The following is a 19293-nucleotide window of genomic DNA, read 5'->3' as shown; positions in this document are numbered from 1 at the left end:
TAAAAAATGTCATACTTGAATACAGAATTTGGTTTTATTCTGAATCCAGTGAAACAGATTGGTTGTTTTAGATGATATAAAGACTTTCAGGTGTTTATATATGTTTATGTATTTGGCAGACGCTTTTATCCAAAGAGACATACATAAAAAATACATATAAAACAATCACTGTAAACATGATCATTTAAGGGAAGAATGTAATACAAAATATCAATACAAAGTGTCAAGACAGAATAAACTAAACCTATACAGTCTACAGGTCCCTAAGATATATAAATATCTAATGTATTCATACATTGTTTATGTAGGATATATGCATGTATATATAACCTAATCATATTGTTTCTTGAATTTAAAAATAGCTGACCGTTTTTTCCCCCCCTCTCTGGGATTACATTCCCAGTTTTGATCTCGGACGTCTGGTCACTTACAGCAGTGGTTCTCAAATGGGGGTACGTACGCGTACCCCTGGGGGTACTTGAAGGTATGCCAAGGGGTACGTGAGATTTTTTTTAACTATTCTAAAAATAGCAACAATTTAAAAATCCTTTATAAACATATTTATTGAATAATACTTCAACAAAATAAATGTTTAGAATTAAGTTCATGAATCCAGATGGATCTCTATTACAATCCCCAAAGAGGGCACTTTAAGTTGATGATTACTTCTATGTGTAGGAAATCTTTATTTATAATTGAATCACTTGTTTATTTTTCAACAAGTTTTTAGTTATTTTTATGTCTTTTTTCCAAATAGTTCAAGAAAGACCACTACAAATGAGCAATATTTTGCACTGTTACACAATTTAATAAATCAAAAACTGATGACATAGTGCTGTATTTTACTTTTTTTTCTCTGTTTTTCAACCAAAAATGCTTTGCTTTGATTAGGGGGTACTTGAATTAAAAAAATGTTCACAGGGGGTACATCACTGAAAAAAGGTTGAGAACCACTGACTTACAGCATATAAGAATATTATATTACTGTTAAGCAAACTATGAATAATAAAACACGCCAAAACATGTGTCCTTTATCATAGCTACACGTATGACAAAAAAAACGCGTGAAAATCAGTGGTATTCAGTGAGGTAAGATGAATTAAATGCGCTGACAGTTCATTGCTCCTGCCAAATGAATTGCACTGAGTGGAGCGGATCACCACTCCAAGATGGCGGCCCCGCGTCTCGTCAGCGCCAGTAGGCAGTAGCGGTCGATGCTGCGTCTACTTATAAGATGTCTATGGTCTGGCGAGCTCTATATGACCGTCTTTCTTTTCCCCCCGAGGCTTGCCGTAGCTAGAGAGCGCGTGCACGTCTCTTTAGCTCACATGCATATGCAAATTGATATATAAAGTACAGCTCGTCGTAAAAATGTTGATGTTCTATGTCAGGAAATCGAATATCTTCCGCCAAAAAAGTGCAGTCAGTGTCACGTGAACGCGCAGAGGGGCGGCGCTTCCGTTCAGGTACGGAAGTAGGAGGAGTCTGGCGTGTCCACAGGTGAGCGACAGTCGAAAAGAACACACATTATGACAACTGTTGTCTAAATGCTGTTATAAATAATAGCGGAGCGACTTGTAGTGTAAAATGATATAAAAGAAGAGGACGTCAATCATGGCGACTTTGGGTATGTTTTATTTTGAACAACTACTTTTTTTATTTTTAGGTGTGGTCTTCAGATTACATGGCGGAAGTCCAGTAGACGTCTGACTTGTTTATACCTGTTTTATTCATCATATTATTCGACATGTGATACCTTAAAATATATTGAACTTGTTCAGTTCTATGCTGTGAAATGATTTGGCAAGCTGGACAAATGCACAATATGTACCATACATTGAAATTGGTATGAATTTGAATGCTCATGTACTAGAATTAGAAACGAGACAACTATTAGAATTGTATTCATACACCAGTGGCACTTAAGTAGTACTTTATGATTTCAAACTACACTAAACACAATAGGAAAAAAATAGTATTTGGTCACCTGCTGATTGATGTTTACATCCTTACAAAAATATAACAAGTTCAGAATTTAAAAGGTGTGTTTATTGTAACAGAGAGACAATGTAAAAAAAAAAATTTAAATCCAGAAATGTGTATTTGCTTTTAACAACAGGTTGATATGTGGCATATTTTTCAAAATAAAATTTAAATACTTTTAAGGCCTCTGTATTTCATTATTTTAATTTAGAGCAAGGGAATTATTATTTAGTATTTAATAACCAAACACTGGTTTATTTGCTGGTGGAGGTAACTAGATTGTCATGATGTTATGAAGTGACTATTTTAGCTCAATAATTTGTCTCACTGTGTTTTGTGGCTATGCAAAACATTTTAGTTAGCCTTACCGCAAAGAAAGGTGCACAGACATGTCCTATATTTTATTTCAATTTTTTTATGTACATTTAATTTTTATTTTCAATATTGTTTCTGTGCTGTTAACATGGTTTAACCCAGAAGATATCCAGAGCCTTGCGTCGTTTGTATTTTAGAAGCCATATTAAGCCGTTTCCCAGACAGCAGCAGTTGTTCGATCTGCTACAACTAATAAAATACCCGAATACGATGGAAACCTTTCACTGGCTCGGTCCCATAAAATGTAATACCTTTAAAATATTTAAATATTCCAGACATTCCGAACTATGTAAAACATTTTTAGGCCTTGAAAATCAAAAGTTGTATTTAAGATGTTTTAATGTATTTATAATAATCCAAAAAGAGGGCACCTTGATCTGCAATTATTATTATTATTATTTTTTTTAAATTGAAGTTATTGCATCTGTATTTTGATTTCTAAATGTTTCAAACATAGCCACTGCACAAGAGCCCTCTGTAGAGTAATTAATCAGAAGTGGTGCTACAGTGCTTTTCTCTGGTTAAAGGGTACCAAATAAATACATGTAATATATTACACTGATACCAAACTGATGGTGTAGTCTCTGTAATCATCTTGTGCATTAGATTATACAGGTGTACCTAATGTTTTAGCCTGCAGTATTTTTTACTTTATAAGTGTGAATGGCAACAAACATGACACTAATAATATTATGACCCCAAACACTCTTAGTGTGTCTGCACAGCTGAACAAGCAGCAAACAAAAAATACAACCTGACCCCTCAGTGAAAACCACACCCAAACCTGTTGTTCACTTTGTAGAGAGAGAGAGAGAGAGAGAGTGAGATGAGAGAGAGAGAGAGTGAGACGAGAGACAGACAGACAGACAGACAGACAGAGAGAGAGAGAATTGGGGTTACATGTCATCTCTGATTGATTGATACTTTTACCGGTATTTGTAGGTTGCACAGTGAAGTACATATTCCGTACAATTGACCACTAAATGGTAACACCCGAAAAAGTTTTTCAACTTGTTTAAGTCGGGGTCCACTTAAATTGATTCATGATACAGATATATACTATCTTCATAATACAGTCATCACACAAGATAATCACATTGAATTATTTACATTATTTACAATCCGGGGTGTGGAGGGGGGGGGGATTAGGTTTGGTTGTTATCATCAGTCATCAACAATTGAGAACAGAGAAATGGATATTGGAACAGTGTAGGTCTGACTTGGTAGGATATGGACAGCAAGTAGTGGACAGAGAGAGAGAGAGAGAGAGAGAGAGAGAGAGAGAGAGAGAGAGAGAGAGAGAGAGAGAGAGATGAAAAAACAACCAAGAAACAAAATATAATATTGTGCATACGTATGTCTTGCCTGGTTCTATGGTGTTGCATTTGAATGGATCGCCCACTTCCTGGCAGAACTGTAACTGTTGAAACCACAAACCTTCTCTGACATTTTCCCAGGGTGCTGCTCGCTGTTAGCGCTTGATTTCCAAATGTCGAAAAGCTGTTATGTGAACTGTGCGCAGCTGTTGTTAAAACTGAAATATGGACAACTGTGTACAGGATTTTTTGTGGTTGTTTTGGCCTAAAATACTCATTCGCAGCAGCGTTCCTTAAAAAAAAAAGTTTGAGAACCACTGATCTAGACAATTAGTTATTAAACTTTTTTTTTACACCAATACTAACTCAGAAAACACTTGGCTCTCCGATTGCCACCAAGTATTCACTAAAATCAAGGCAGAGGTTTTATTTAACAGGTATATTTAATTTTTTTGGCCACTGTAACATTACACACAGTTAGAATATAGGAAAATAAAACACTGTACTTTAATAAAGTAATTTTTTTGCATACCACTAGATCAGGGGTCGGCAAACCAACATGTTGAAAGAGCCATATTGGACCAAAAATAAGAAAAATATCTGTCTGGAGCCACAAAAAATGAAAAGCCTTATATAAGTGTTATAATGAAGGCTACACATGATGTAAGTGTCTATATTAGCCTACTATCAAAATAATTTAAAAGTCTTATATAAGTGTTATAATGAAGGCAACAAATTATGTAAGTGTCTATATTAGCCTAGTATCAAAGGCTTACGCAAATCTGAATGTTGTATTTTAATATTTACTCTACACATTTTTGCAACATTGGAAATCATTAGTAAAATGAAGGCTTCTCCCAGGATGAGATAACTTCTGGAAATGACTGGCTCAGAATGGTCAAAGGTATAAATGTGTGTGTCCAAGTTTAAGGAAACGACAGGCTGTCTTCTTCTAATGGATTTATTACAATATTTGCAAGCTGGGTAATGTTTGCTGTGGTCTGGAACAACATGGCACACAAACAACTATGAGAAATGCAGCCAATGTTACATACAGATAACGTGTCATAAAAAATGTAAATATAAATTAAATACCCAGAGGACATAAGTAAAGGAAATTAAATGAGCTCAAATATACCTACAAACGAGGCATAGTGATGCAATATGTACATACAGCTAGCCTAAATAGCATGTTAGCATCGATTAGCTTGCAGTCATGGATTGACCAAATATGCCTGATAAGCACTCCAGCATATCAATAAAATCAACAAAGTTCACCTTTGTGCATTCACGCACAGCATAAAACATTTGGTGGACAAAATGAGACCAAGAAAGAGTGGCATAAAACACGTCTTTCTGTGGCAGCATCGGAGAAAGTTGTACATGTAAACAAACTACAATCAGTTCAAGGATCGCTGAAATTAGTAGGACAAAACGATGCTTGCCAAATACTCTCATCAGGGAAGCATGTTTAATATAAACAGTGGGATTTCTAACAATTAAGAAGGTTTGTGTCATGTTGTCCTACAGAAAATATATTGAAACAATTATTTATTTTTTTCTCCTCATTTTTTTCCATTTTCACACGTCTCTAAAAGAGGTCCAGGGATAGGGGTGTGGGAAAAAAATCGATTCGAATTTGAATCGCGATTCTCACGTTGTGCGATTCAGAATCGATTCTCATTTTTAAAAATTCGATTTGTTTTTTTCAAAAAATTTATTTATTTATTTTTTTTTTAATTAATCAATCCAACAAAACAATACACAGCAATACCATTACAATGCAATCCAATTCCAAAACCAAAACCGACCCAGCAACACTCAGAACTGCAATAAACAGAGCAATTGAGAGGAGACACAAACACGACACAGAACAAACCAAAAGTAGTGAAACAAAAATGAATATTATCAACAACAGTATCAATATTAGTTACAATTTCAACATAGCAGTGATTAAAAATCCCTCATTGACATTATCATTAGACATTTATAAAAATAAAATAAAAAAGAACAATAGTGTCACAGTGGCTTACACTTGCATCGCATCTCATAAGCTTGACAACACACTGTCCAATATTTTTACAAAGATAAAATAAGTCATATTTTTGGTTCATTTAATAGTTAAAACAAATTTACATTATTGCAATCAGTTGATAAAACATTGTCCTTTACAATTATAAAAGCTTTTTACAAAAATCTACTACTCTGCTTGCATGTCAGCAGACTGGGGTAGATCCTGCTGAAATCCTATGTATTGAATGAATACAGAATCGTTTTGAATCGGGAAAATATCGTTTTTGAATCGAGAATCGCGTTGAATCGAATTTTTTTTCAATTTTGAATCGAATCGTGACCCCAATAATCAATATTGAATCGAATCGTGGGACACCCAAAGATTCGCAGCCCTATCCAGGGAGCGACTAGGGCGGGGCGAAAGAGCCGCGTGTTGCTAACCCCCCCACTAAATGGACACAGTTTGAGAATGATAGCCATCAGAGCAGACGTGAGGGCATGAAACAAGCCGGAATAACAGCAGAAGGGGAGAAAACTGGCTGACAGCACAAACTAAAATGCCCACATAAGTACATCCATTAATCTATGATGTCACAAATGGTTCACTGTTAAAAAAAACCCTGTAAAACACAGCATTTAGAGGCCCAAATGCACGAATCTTATAATTTTACACTTTGGCATTGTTTAACACGATTATCCAATATTGTAATAACGTAAGTCAGCGCAGAGGAACATCATCGTAACTGAATAAAACATCCACATCTTAGCTTTGAGGTTTCGGTGACAAAGCAATTATTAGTGTAATATATAATAAATTCACTACATTTTCGGAAGATGCAGAAGAAGCACTATAGACACCCCTGCTTTGTTGTGTTATCACTGTACAATGAAAGATGTATTTCTGTTGTGCAGGAGTATGCTGCGCCAACCTCAAAGACAGCAAATCCCTGATGAAGATGGGCTTGAGTCTGGTGCTGGTGGGCCACATACATTTCCTGCTCGGAGCTCTGGTGCACGGTGTTGTGCTCAGGCACATCAACGTGCACAGCGAGGCCCGCATTATGGTGTACGCCATCGCTAATGTCATTGCCATTGTGGCGGGCCTCATGGTGAGATACTGATGGAGTGGAGAAGTTACACTATGTAGTGCAGACACATCTGTCTTTGTTTTTATAGGACCCAGATATGAACTCCCTAACTTAGGAGCGCGCCCAATGCATTTAAAAAAAAAAGTGCCCCTGTCTGTCATGACAAGGCACACAAAAAAGCCTCAAGAACCCATGTTTGCAAATAAACAGGAAGTTGGTTTAAACTACGGCTGCACGATTAATCGATTACAAATCGTTATCTGATCAATTAACTACGACTAAGGATGTAACGATAATGGGTATTAATTTCAACCGGGGTAAAACTCTTGACGGTTAGTATTACCGTTTTAAATTAAAATGTTTGAAAAACCTTGACTGATAGCCGCAGTGCGATAAACTCACGGATGGACTGGTGCTAGCTTAAATGCTAACATGAATACAGGAGACATTAACGTCTTTCCCCATTAGAAAAGACATACGCCAATCTAAACTTACTATAGATGAACACATTGCTGTCTGAGCAACTAAGCTATTCAATTGTGCTCATTGGACAGACAAGCTGTGCTTTCTTTTTGTGCCTCTCAGCGTGATCCTTCTGTACTCAGAGGAAGAGACAAGAGGTGTTTCTACGGCATGTTCAAAGACTGCTGAACAGAGTAGGAAGCCACAAAGGCAGCCAGAACACTTATCAGTGAAGCATAGGAAACACAAAACATGCAAACTAGTGGGCTTTTTAACAGTCAGTCTATTTTACTTATTTATAAAATATATATAAATTCCTTTTTGTAAAAGCACACCGCATAAAAATCACAATAATCGTGATATGAAATTTTCATATCGTTACATCCCCAATTATGACGATGTTAAAAAAAAAAGAAAATCATTAAATCGATGTTCCTGGATCGTGTCTTGCTCCTCTAAGCCAGGCACGCTCCCCACACACACATTCAGTCATTTATGTGTGTCCACAAATAAACTTACAACACATATCACACACCTGCGTTGCCAGAGAAGACACAGCAGAAGGGGTATTTTACCATTTAACCTCTTATTTTGCGAGAAAATCAATGCATTCAAAGTAAAACAGAAGCGTGTCTTGCGTTGTGCATTTATTTGGTAATCAATTAGAAGCAGTCACGGAAGGCAAAGTATTTGTCGCATGAGCGCAGATCTGCCTCCACAAGCCCAGAGAGCATGCATACAACCACGTGCAGAATGTTTATTGCTTGTTTAAATAATGCAGAAACAGCAACTTTCAGCAACACACGCTTGTTTTCAACTCTGTAAGATACGTGTACATCTTCTTTGCTTGCATCTCCACTTGTACTTTTGTCTATAATTCCGGTTCCGCCCTACCCCAATGACTTCTGGGTAATGTAGATACTCTAGAAGTACCAACACAACCCAACCTTTATCACTTCCATAAGTGCTAAGAATTTCAAGACACGGCTTGGAGACACTTTTTTATCATTTGGCAACGCTTCATGTTACAGGTGAATTATGTAAACCAGACGTTGTTGTTGTTGTTGGTGTTTTGTTATTGGACTTTTGTGCCCGTCACAGATTGTCCATAACGAACACCATGTTCAAACATAAGGGTGTCCATATGTGCACTTGGCACCAGGACACCCTAGGCCGCAGTTCCATGATCGACTTTGTAGTTGTGTCGTCGGATTTGCGGCCTCATGTTTTGGACACTCGGGTGAAGAGAGGGGCGGAGCTTTCTACCGATCACCACCTGGTGGTGAGTTGGCTGCAATGGTGGTGGAGGATGCCGGACCGACCTGGCAGGCCCAAACGCATTGTGAGGGTTTGCTGGGAACGTCTGGCAGAGTCTCCTGTCAGAGAGAGTTTCAATTCCCACCTCCGGAAGAACTTTGAACATGTCACAAGGGAGGTGCTGGACATTGAGTCCGAATGGACCATGTTCCGCGCCTCTATTGTTGAGGCGGCTGATTGGAGCTGTGGCCGCAAGGTAGTTGGTGCCTGTCGTGGCGGTAATCCTAGAACCCGTTGGTGGACACCGGCGGTGAGGGATGACGTCAAGCTGAAGAAGGAGTCCTATCGGGTTCTTTTGGCTCATAGGACTCCTGAGGCAGCGGACAGGTACCGACAGGCCAAGCGGTGTGCGGCTTCAGCGGTCGCGGAGGCAAAAACTCGGACATGGGAGGAGTTCGGGGAAGCCATGGAAAACGACTTCCGGACGGCTTCGATGCGATTCTGGACCACCATCCGCCGCCTCAGGAAGGGGAAGCAGTGCACTATCAACACCGTGTATGGTGAGGATGGTGTTCTGCTGACCTCGACTGCGGATGTTGTGGATCGGTGGAGGGAATACTTCGAAGACCTCCTCAATCCCACCAACACGTCTTCCTATGAGGAAGCAGTGCCTGTGGAATCTGTGGTGGGCTCTCCTATTTCTGGGGCTGAGGTTGCTGAGGTAGTTAAAAAGCTCCTCGGTGGCAAGGCCCCGGGGGTGGATGAGATCCGCCCGGAGTTCCTTAATTAAGGCTCTGGATGCTGTGGGGCTGTCTTGGTTGACAAGACTCTGCAGCATCGCGTGGACATCGGGGGCGGTACCTCTAGGGATGATGTTTGATAATAAATTATCGAGTTCGAGCCTATTATCGAATCCTCTTATCGAACCGATTCCTTATCGATTCTCTTATCGAGTCCAGATAGGGTGTTGTATATGGAAAAAAACACACAATATTTGGTTTAACAAAAGCTCACTTTTATTATATAAGAAAACAATTTAATCTAATAAATAAATAAATATTGACTGTTACCCCCCTAAAAAAAATAAATAAAATAAATAAATATCGACTGTTGTTACCCAAAGTATATTAAGTGGGATTTTTCAGAAAAACAAATATATACAGTAACACAAAAACAACCTGTCTCTGTAATCACTATAGGTGTATAAATAATAATAAAAAAATAAAAATTAAATAAATAAATATTGACTGTTGTTACCCAACGTATATTAAGTGGGATTTTTCAGAAAAACAAATATATACAGTAACACAAAAACAACCTGTCTCTGTAATCACTATAGGTGTATAAAAAATAATAGTGTTAAATAAAATCAGTCCCTTGGGCACAAAACTGAAAATAATACAGCTCTCCAAAAAGTGCAATTCTGCTGCTATTTGACATAACTGTTTGTTATGATGCTTTGACATTTTTGCACTTTATTTCTTTATTGAAAGAAAATTCTATGAAGAGATAAGTTCTTTGCAAATGTGGTTACAATGCTAAAAAATGAAAAGTTAAAGCTAAAAAAAGAAATACACTTTATTGAGTTAACATTATTTCTGTATAGGGGGAAAGATGTTATAAGCTAGGGAATATAACAACTACACTACCCAGCATGCAACAGGAGTGACGAGCATGCGCGGTAGCCCCGAAAAGTGTTATTGCATATCGTCACCCGGCAGCTAAGAATGAGGTTATGTTAAGACATACTTGCTAACCTTGAGACCTCCAATATCGGGAGGTGGGGGGTAGAGGGTGGGGGGGTGGGGGACTTGGTCGGGGGTGGGTGGGAGGGGGGGTGGTCGGGGGCGTAGTTGGGGGTGTGGTTATTTACAGCTAGAATTCACCAACTCGAGTATTTCATATATATTTCATATATATATATGATATATATATGTATGAAATACGTGACTTTCAGTGAATTCTAGCTATATATATATATATATATATATATATATATATATATATATATATATATATATATATATATATATATATATATTTTATTTACATAGAAAAAAAAATTAAAAAATACTTGAATTTCAGTCTTCCGTTGGCTATCCATTAGATGGTAGTATTGTCCTGTTTAACTTCTCCGTTCATTGGGCAGGCAAAGCCTCTATTGTGGGAAAGCGGACGTGAGAACAGGCTGTCCCCACTCAGTCTCAGGTCCGCATTGAGCTGGAGGGGGCGTGGCCTCCAGCTCCGGCTGAATACCGGGAGTTTGTCGGGAGAAAATCTCTGCCGGGAGGTTGTCGGGAGAGGCGCTGAATACTGGGATTCTCCCGCTAAAAACGGGAGGGTCGGTAAGTATGTGTTACGAGCACGCTGTGGAAGTAAACGTCAAGAACTCAGCCAACACGCCTCGTCTGCATTATTTATAATTAGATAGACAACACATATACAGTGTGATTTTGTTTTGTTTACAAGGAAAGAAAAACAAAAGTTAAAAAAGGGAAATGTCATATACAGGTATGTATGTGCTGCGGTTGCTTTAAGAACGTTGCGAAAGCTGCCGTAAAGGAGGTGCGTTGCTAGCCTGGTTGCTATGTTTCCGGTTGGTCGTAAAAGTGTTCGTCATGTGTTTGTAGTCTGCTCAAATCTCCCAGTAAAGTTATTCATTGGATTATACCTTTTGTTTTGAACTTTATTACACCTTGGAGCGCTTTTTCCCGTCCATTTTTTTCCTGCTTTTGCTATCTGCGCCTAATGATTGAGCTACGTGACGCCATTTCTTGTGATGTCACACGGGGAATTTCTGGTCGGGACGGGATTCGTTCCGAGGGATTCGAATAAAGAACCAACTCTTTTTCTTTACTATAGTGGTCTCGATAACGGGTACCGGTTCTCAAAAAGGGATTCGAGTCCGAGGACTCGGTTCTTTTCTTATCGAACAACCGGGAAAACCGGTTTCGAGTATCATCCCTAGGTACCTCTGGATTGGCAGACCGGGGTGGTGGTTCCTCTCTTTAAGAAGGGGAACCGGAGGGTGTGTTCTAACTATCGTGGGATCATACTTCTCAGCCTTCCCGGTAAGGTCTATTCGGGTGTGCTGGAGAGGAGGCTATGCCGGATAGTCGAACCTCGTATTCAGGAGGAACAGTGTGGTTTTCGTCCTGGTCGTGGGACTGTGGACCAGCTCTATACTCTCGGCAGGGTCCTTGAGGGTGCATGGGAGTTTGCCCAACCAGTCTACATGTGTTTTGTGAACTTGGAGAAGGCATTCGACCGTGTCCCTCGGGAAGTCCTGTGGGGAGTGCTCAGAGAGTATGGGGTATTGGACTGTCTGATTGTGGCGGTCCGCTCCCTGTATGATCAGTGCCAGAGTTTGGTCCGCATTGCCGGCAGTAAGTCGGACACGTTTCCAGTGAGGGTTGGACTCCGCCAAGGCTGCCCTTTGTCACCGATTCTGTTCATAACTTTTATGGACAGAATTTCTAGGCGCAGTCAAGGCGTTGAGGGGATCTGGTTTGGTGGCTGCAGGATTAGGTCTCTGCTTTTTGCAGATGATGTGGTCCTGATGGCTTCATCTGGCCAGGATCTTCAGCTCTCGCTGGATCGGTTCGCAGCTGAGTGTGAAGCGACTGGGATGAGAATCAGCACCTCCAAGTCCGAGTCCATGGTTCTCGCCCGGAAAAGGGTGAAGTGCCATCTCCGGGTTGCGGAGGAGACCCTGCCCCAAGTGGAGGAGTTCAAGTACCTTGGAGTCTTGTTCACGAGTGAGGGAAGAGTGGATCGTGAGATCGACAGGCGGATCGGTGCGGCGTCTTCAGTAATGCGGACGCTGTATCGATCCGTTGTGGTGAAGAAGGAGCTTAGCCGGAAGGCAAAGCTCTCAATTTAACGGTCGATCAACGTTCCCATCCTCACCTATGGTCATGAGCTTTGGGTTATGACCGAAAGGACAAGATCACGGGTACAAGCGGCCGAAATGAGTTTCCTCCGCCAGGTGGCGGGGCTCTCCTTTAGAGATAGGGTGAGAAGCTCTGCCATCCGGGGGGAGCTCAAAGTAAAGCCGCTGCTCCTCCACATCGAGAGGAGCCAGTTGAGGTGGTTCGGGCATCTGGTCAGGATGCCACCCGAACGTCTCCCTAGGAAGGTGTTTAGGGCACGTCCGACCGGTAGGAGGCCACGGGGAAGACCCAGGACACGTTGAGAAGACTATGTCTCCCGGCTGGCCTGGGAACGCCTTGGGATCCCCCGGGAAGAGCTGGACGAAGTGGCTGGGGAGAGGGAAGTCTGCGTTTCCCTGCTTAGGCTGCTGCCCCCGCGACCCCCGACCTCGGATAAGTGGAAGAAGATGGATGGATGGAGACGTTGTTCAAAGTGTGGGCCAGAGGCCATTTGTGGAACGCTGACTGTTAATGGACCTGTAGCACATTTAAGAAATTAAAAACAAAACAATGCAATGACAAAAAGCTAAACTGTTGCTAAAAAAGTAATGAATAAAGACACAAATATTTATCTTTAAATATATGTACAATGTTTCTTAGCCTTTTTATTACAAAAAAAATGATGTCAGCAACCCCCATCCGTCTGTTGTCTTAAGTGTTATGTTTTTACCAAAAAATCGTGCAGCCCCAGTCCAGACAGACCAGTTTAGGTCCAAGTCATGTGTTGTATTTTAAAGACCTTCTCCTTGGGACTTTGACCAAGTGAGCCCGAATCCAAGTTACACATACTAAACAGATGGACGATGATTAACTACAAATCATTTTCGCCTACCTTACTCCATTGGATGCGGCGGGTATGGCGAAAAACTTGTCTGACAAGCCGTCACAAAATATGCAAATGGTAATCAAAATAAAATTTTGTGAAGCGAGAGTTCCCTGAAGTTATACATAGATTACTTTATGAATTAATCACAGTGTCACTCAATGGCAACAACATATTTTAAAAAATCCATCTTTTTTATCTTTAATGTTTAATATTATTTTATTAGCAGTTTTTCCCGTTCTTAAGTTAATGATTGATATATATATATTTTTGTATATTCTTAAAAATTGTACATATATTTCTCATTGACTTTATAAGATTTGATATTGTAAAATGTATTTGAGTTTTTGGAAAAGTGCTTCTAAACATCCATCCATCCATCCATTTTCTACCGCTTGTCCCATTTGGGGTCGTGGGGGTGCTGGAGCCTATCTCAGCTGCATTCGGGTGGAAGGCGGGCTTCTAAACAAAATATCATTATTAAACCAAACAAAAAACATTTACTCAACATGCATAAACCCAAAGACAGCTTTTGTTTTAAATGACATTTGAATAGAATAATTAAATTTAGGACTAACTGCATTTTTGGAATTTTGCCTGTCATTCACAATCATTATGTAAGAACAGTACACGTTTTTCAATTTTTTTAATGCATTCTAAATATTAAATAAATGCGTTAAGAAGTCCGCTTACAATGCAACCTTTGGGAGTTGCTCTATTCTGCCTACAAAGCCCTTAAAAAAACATCCAACCACCTCCATTAAGGTTTTATATACATGATGTAAGTATAAATGTAATGTAGTAACAGACATATTTATAATAACATGACGTATTTTGCTTATTTTAAGCATTCGCGAAGCATTCATTTAAAAAAATGCGTCACAACTTTCATTTTTTTCTTCGACAACATCACTGATTATTGCTCACTGCAGACTTTATGAAAGCCAACAAACAGAATAGAACATCACTTACTCTCCAAGGTCTGCTGTTATTAGGATGCCGACTGATAGAATATTGGCATACTCCCATTTTAGGTGAATGTCTCATAATCCTAACAAGGAAAAGTGGGGTGGGACCAAACGTCTTTGAGTCTTTCTCACCATTCTGGGTCTAAGTTAGCTGTCAAAGTGTACCAACTTGTCGGATTACGTCCTCACCCTTATACAATCAAGGTGAGAGGCATGATTTATGATCTGGAATAAACTTTCACCAGCACTGAGGAGAGGAAGCAGCTTACCAGCAGGTGATGTCAGTGTTAGGACACAAGCTGGGGGTCACGACGCCGCTATAAATAGTTTGTCTGTGTTAGTGCTTATAATAACAATATCACTCATACTTGGTTAATACACAAAATGTAAATGGAGTATTATTAGTGGGTTTGGATGGTTATTTTATGGGTTTTATGGGCGGTATGGAGGACCTCCCATTGGCTCCTCTGTAAACCAAATTTTCTTTACAAGTTAGAATGCATAAAAAAACCCCACATCTGTCGTCATGTCTTCCATAAGGATTGTGAACAACAGGCAAAATAAAAAGTACATCTTGAAGCTATGGTAATTTATGAATATTTCTAATACTGCCAGTGACTCTTCTGCTCTACAGGGAATTATTGGAGGAATAATTGCCATTGTCCTTTCTAAAAACAAGAAGAGCAGGATTCTGGTGAGTGAAATTTATACATCACTTTTAGAAAATCTGTTATTTGCATACTCTTGTCACGCAATAGAAAGTGGATGTACTTTGCATGTGCAGAAGAACCTCCAAAGTCATGTTTTTGACATTTTCACCCATAGCAAATTATGTTAATTAGATTTAATTGTGGAAAAATACATACAGTTGAGTACCATGTCAAATATTTTCATGACAGTCTATCTTCTTCAATACTACCATAAAAAAATGTTTTAATATTCTTAACCCACAGGGGACAAAGGTGGACTTTTTTTGTCCTTTCCGTACATTTAAGGCCATATTTTTTGTTGTCTTACTCAAACTACATGATTTTCCCAAGAGGAATTTCATGTAAAAGTTTAAAGTGTCGATGTCCAGTTGTTTCGCAGGCAATTAGACAATACCCCACAGTCAAACAGGACATAAAAACATTGATTCATATTTTTTTCTTATTTTTCCTTAAATACCTCAATCAACTTCAGTCGTAAACAAAATATGACATATGTAATGTTTAACATGAGATACATTTTTACACCTTTCAGAAAATTAATTGTATATTCTGTTTGCCTTTGAATTACAATTGAATGTCACCAGAGGTTTAAAAATATGTTCATCCCTGACTAAATAATTGAAATATAGTATAATTACTCACCCTTTGAGTATGCATGACATGGAAGTGAAAAGAGGTAACTGTGGAAAGAGAGTCATGTCAGGTGTAAAACTATGTATAATACTATAAAAATGTACTGTACTTACCATTCATGTTCCTGGGAGGCGAGTCACACTATCACACCACAGCTAATTTTGCCATGTACATTCCATTTTGATGTTCATTGGTTCAACTATTCAGAATTATACACAGCAGCAGTGGCAGAGAGTGAGAAATCAAATTTTCTGCTCTATGGTTATCACACTTTTCCTCTCGCTGGTACCCGTTTTTTTGGTTGCATTGTGATTTGCAGAGGTTACTGTGTGACTTATGATGCATATTTTTTCCAGAGGGAAAAAAAAGTCCTTCCAATTCTGCTCTATATTGCTGACTCTTGTGTTGCAGAAGTGGGTCTTGTTGGTGTTCAGCTTCCTGGCAGGTCTTTTGGCCGTCGCCTCCACTTTGGGCCTGCTGGCTTCCGTAGTGACCGCTATTCTTCATAAAGGACAGAGCTTGATGACACACTGCACTCTGCTCAAGAATGATGTTGGGTCTTCCAGGGTCACCTACGAATGCCCTTTTGACCCTACCCGCATCTATGTGAGTACAGCATCTAGGTTATTTAATTTTATTTTTTGATAAAAAAACACGAGTTGCCTGATTAATCTGCTTATCTTTCTTTCCCTATCAGAGCACCACAATAATCCTTTGGGTGCCGCTCATCTTGACATCCGTGTTGGAAATGGTGTTCTCCTTCCGCTGCTTCGCTGCGTGTACGTCCTTCCTGTACCTGTGTCCATGCAGACGAAGGCGGCCTTTGGCAAAGAGGGTAATCTTCTATCTCACATCATAACACAGGTGCAATATTTACCTGTCGTAACCTCAAATTAAATATTCAGCAACTTTTAGCGTTGATGCAAGCTAAATATTTTCTTTTTTCTGCAATCCAATTCTGAAATATAACTTTAATCTCCTTGCTCCTATGCCTTAGGCTAAATTGGGGCCCCAAGCAGAGTTTCATTTGGAGGCCCTTCCACCGTTATTTTTTTCCACACTTTGTGCAACTATTTGTATACTTTTTAAAATTTTAATTATATGCATGTTTGCAACAAAAAAAAATTAAACATTTTTTTTTGTGGAAAATACATCTTATACCTTCACAACTTTTTTTGAGCTTGGTGTGGTTCACAGTACCATTGCACTTTGTGACCGTGTGCCATGGGAGCCAGTGTGTCTACATCTGGAATTTTGTCATTATATTCTAATCAGTTACAGAGCAGGAAGCAGTTAGGAATACGTTTGTGGTAATATTTAATTCAAAGCGCTCAATCATTCATAAATTTACACCTTAAAAAAGCTTTTACGCATAAAACGGGGTCCCCCATGCACATCGTGTGATCTGCATTTAGGGAGAAGGTGGTCCTGCTCATATGAATGACATGTCAAATGTTAATGTCAGTAATGTACAAAACCCAAAACCAGTGAAGTTGGCACGTAGTGTAAATCGTAAATAAAAAACAGAATACAATGATTTGCAAATCCTTTTCAACCTATATTCAATTGAATGCACTGCAAAGACAAGATACTTAACGTCAAAACTGGTAAGCTTGTCATCAAACACTTATTTGGAACATCCCACAGGTAAACAGGCTAATTGGGAACAGGTGGGTGCCATGATTGGGTATAAACGCAGCAGTTTCAATGAAATGCTCAGTCTTCACAAACAAGGATGGTGCGAGGGTCACCACTTTGCGAACAAATGCGTGAGCAAATTGTCGAACAGTTTAAGAACAACATTTCTCAACAAGCTATTTCAAGGAATTTAGGAATTTCGCCATCTACGGTCCGTAGTAATATCAAAAGGTTCAGATAATCTGGAGAAATCATTGCACTTAAGTGGCAAGGCCGAAAACCAACATTGAATGCCCGTGACCTTCGATCCCTCAGGCGGTACTGCATCAAAAAGCGACATCAGTGTGTAAAGGGTATCACCACATGGGCTCAGGAACACTTCAGAAAACCACTGTCAGTAACTACAGTTTGTCGCTACATCTGTAAGTGCAATTTAAAAAACTCTACTATGCAAAGCCAAAGCCATTTATCAACAACACCCAGAAGCGCCGCCGGCTTCGCTTGGCCCAAGCTCATCTAAGATGAACTGATGCAAAGTGGAAAAGTGTTCTGTGGTCTGACGAGTCCAGATTTCATATTGATTTTGGAAACTGTGGGCATCATGTCCTCCGGACCAAAGAGGAAAATAATTATCCGGACTGTTCTAGGCGCAAAGTTCAAAAGCCAGCATCTGTGATGGTATGGGAGTGTATTAGTGCCCAAGACATGGGTAACTTACACACCTGTGAAGGCACCATTACACAATTAATGCTGAAAGGTACATACAGGTTTTGGAGCAACATATGTTACCAGCCAAGCAATGTCTTTTTCATGGATGCACGCCCCTGCTTATTTCAGCAAGACAATGCCAAGCCACATTCTGCACGTGTTACAACAGCGTGGCTTCATAGTAAAAGAGTTCGGGTACTAGACTGGCCTGCCTGTAGTCCAGACCTGTCTCCCATTGAAAATGTGCTGGGCATTATGAATCGTAAAATACTACAACGGAGACCCCGGACTGTTGAACAACTTAAGCTGTACATCAAGCAAGAATGGAACATAATTACACCTGAAAAGCTTCAGCAACTGGTCTCCTCAGTTCCCAAATAGTGTAGAGTGTTGTTAAAAGTAAAGGCGATGTAACACAGTGGTAAAAATGCCCCTGTGCCAACTTTTTTGCAATGTGTTGCTGCCATTAAATTCTAAGTTAATGATTATTTTCAAAAAAAATTACGTTTCTCAGTTCGAACATTAAATATCTTGTCTTTGCAGTCTATTCAATTGAATATAAGTTGAAAAGGATTTGCAAATCATTGTGTTTCTATTTACAATGTACACAACATGCCAACTTCACTGGTTTTGTAAATGGAAAACCTTGAACTGACTGCTCACAGTGAATTCATTCATAAACCTGGATTTTAAAAAAATACATACCTGTACGTATATTTTGAGTTTAATCCACACCTGATTCAGGTGCATTTTTACAGAGCTGGTCATTGTGCATTTATAGAATTTGACCACATTTTAAACTAAGGGCCATTTACTCATTGATTCCAAAGTCACACAGGCAGGTTTTGGAGGAAGTGTGTTTAGGACCTTTATCATGTTTCAGGTCCGCATCCATAAGCATGCTGTAATTCCCCAATCGCCTCCATCTGAGCAGCCGACCGAGCTCGAGACTGCAGCAGCGGAACAAGATGAGCTGCTGGATAGCGGCGCAGCACCGGAGCAGAGCCACTGGCTGTGAGGACGTTAGGTTGGAAACTACTGGACTCATTACTTCATTTTGAGTGATGACATTTGTGGGACTTGAGCCACCAACTGCAATGTCTTACATATTTTTCTATACATGCAGTAGTTGTTTTTTTGTACTTGTTAAAGCACTGCTTTTTTACTATACCTACCACTTATGTATTAAATTTGTTACAACAGAACAGTCACTTTTTTGACAGTCTGCTCCAACATTAGCTTCATAGGGATCATATTGGTATTTTTCGAGTTTCTGATTTAAATGACATTTAAAAGCATTTTTTGCAGATGTTCAGGAGTGCAAATATTTGAATTCAACATTGAATGGAATAAAATATTTTGCAGTAGTTTCTAATAACTGGAAATG

General features: G+C 39.4%; 1 protein-coding gene across 2 annotated transcripts; it reads left to right on the top strand.

Annotated features, from left to right (window-relative positions):
- The first annotated feature begins 1470 nt into the window (after positions 1 to 1470).
- On the top strand, positions 1471 to 19191 carry tmem54a (transmembrane protein 54a). Of its 2 annotated transcripts, XM_062041828.1 has the most exons (6): positions 1471 to 1627; positions 6600 to 6796; positions 14852 to 14911; positions 15972 to 16166; positions 16258 to 16395; positions 18790 to 19183. In XM_062041828.1, exons 1-6 carry the CDS (start codon positions 1615 to 1617, stop codon positions 18922 to 18924), a joined length of 738 nt encoding a protein of 245 aa, XP_061897812.1. In that variant the 5' UTR covers positions 1471 to 1614; the 3' UTR covers positions 18925 to 19183. The 2 variants fall into 2 exon arrangements, with proteins under 2 accessions (XP_061897812.1, XP_061897811.1); XM_062041827.1 differs by lacking the exon at positions 1471 to 1627 and having other exon boundaries at positions 6581 to 6796; positions 18790 to 19191.
- Positions 19192 to 19293: the final 102 nt, after the last annotated feature.

Source organism: Entelurus aequoreus, linkage group LG03 (assembly GCF_033978785.1).
Source record: "Entelurus aequoreus isolate RoL-2023_Sb linkage group LG03, RoL_Eaeq_v1.1, whole genome shotgun sequence".
Classification (NCBI taxonomy): Eukaryota; Metazoa; Chordata; class Actinopteri; order Syngnathiformes; family Syngnathidae; genus Entelurus; species Entelurus aequoreus.
This window is presented reverse-complemented; position numbering and strand designations above follow the sequence as displayed.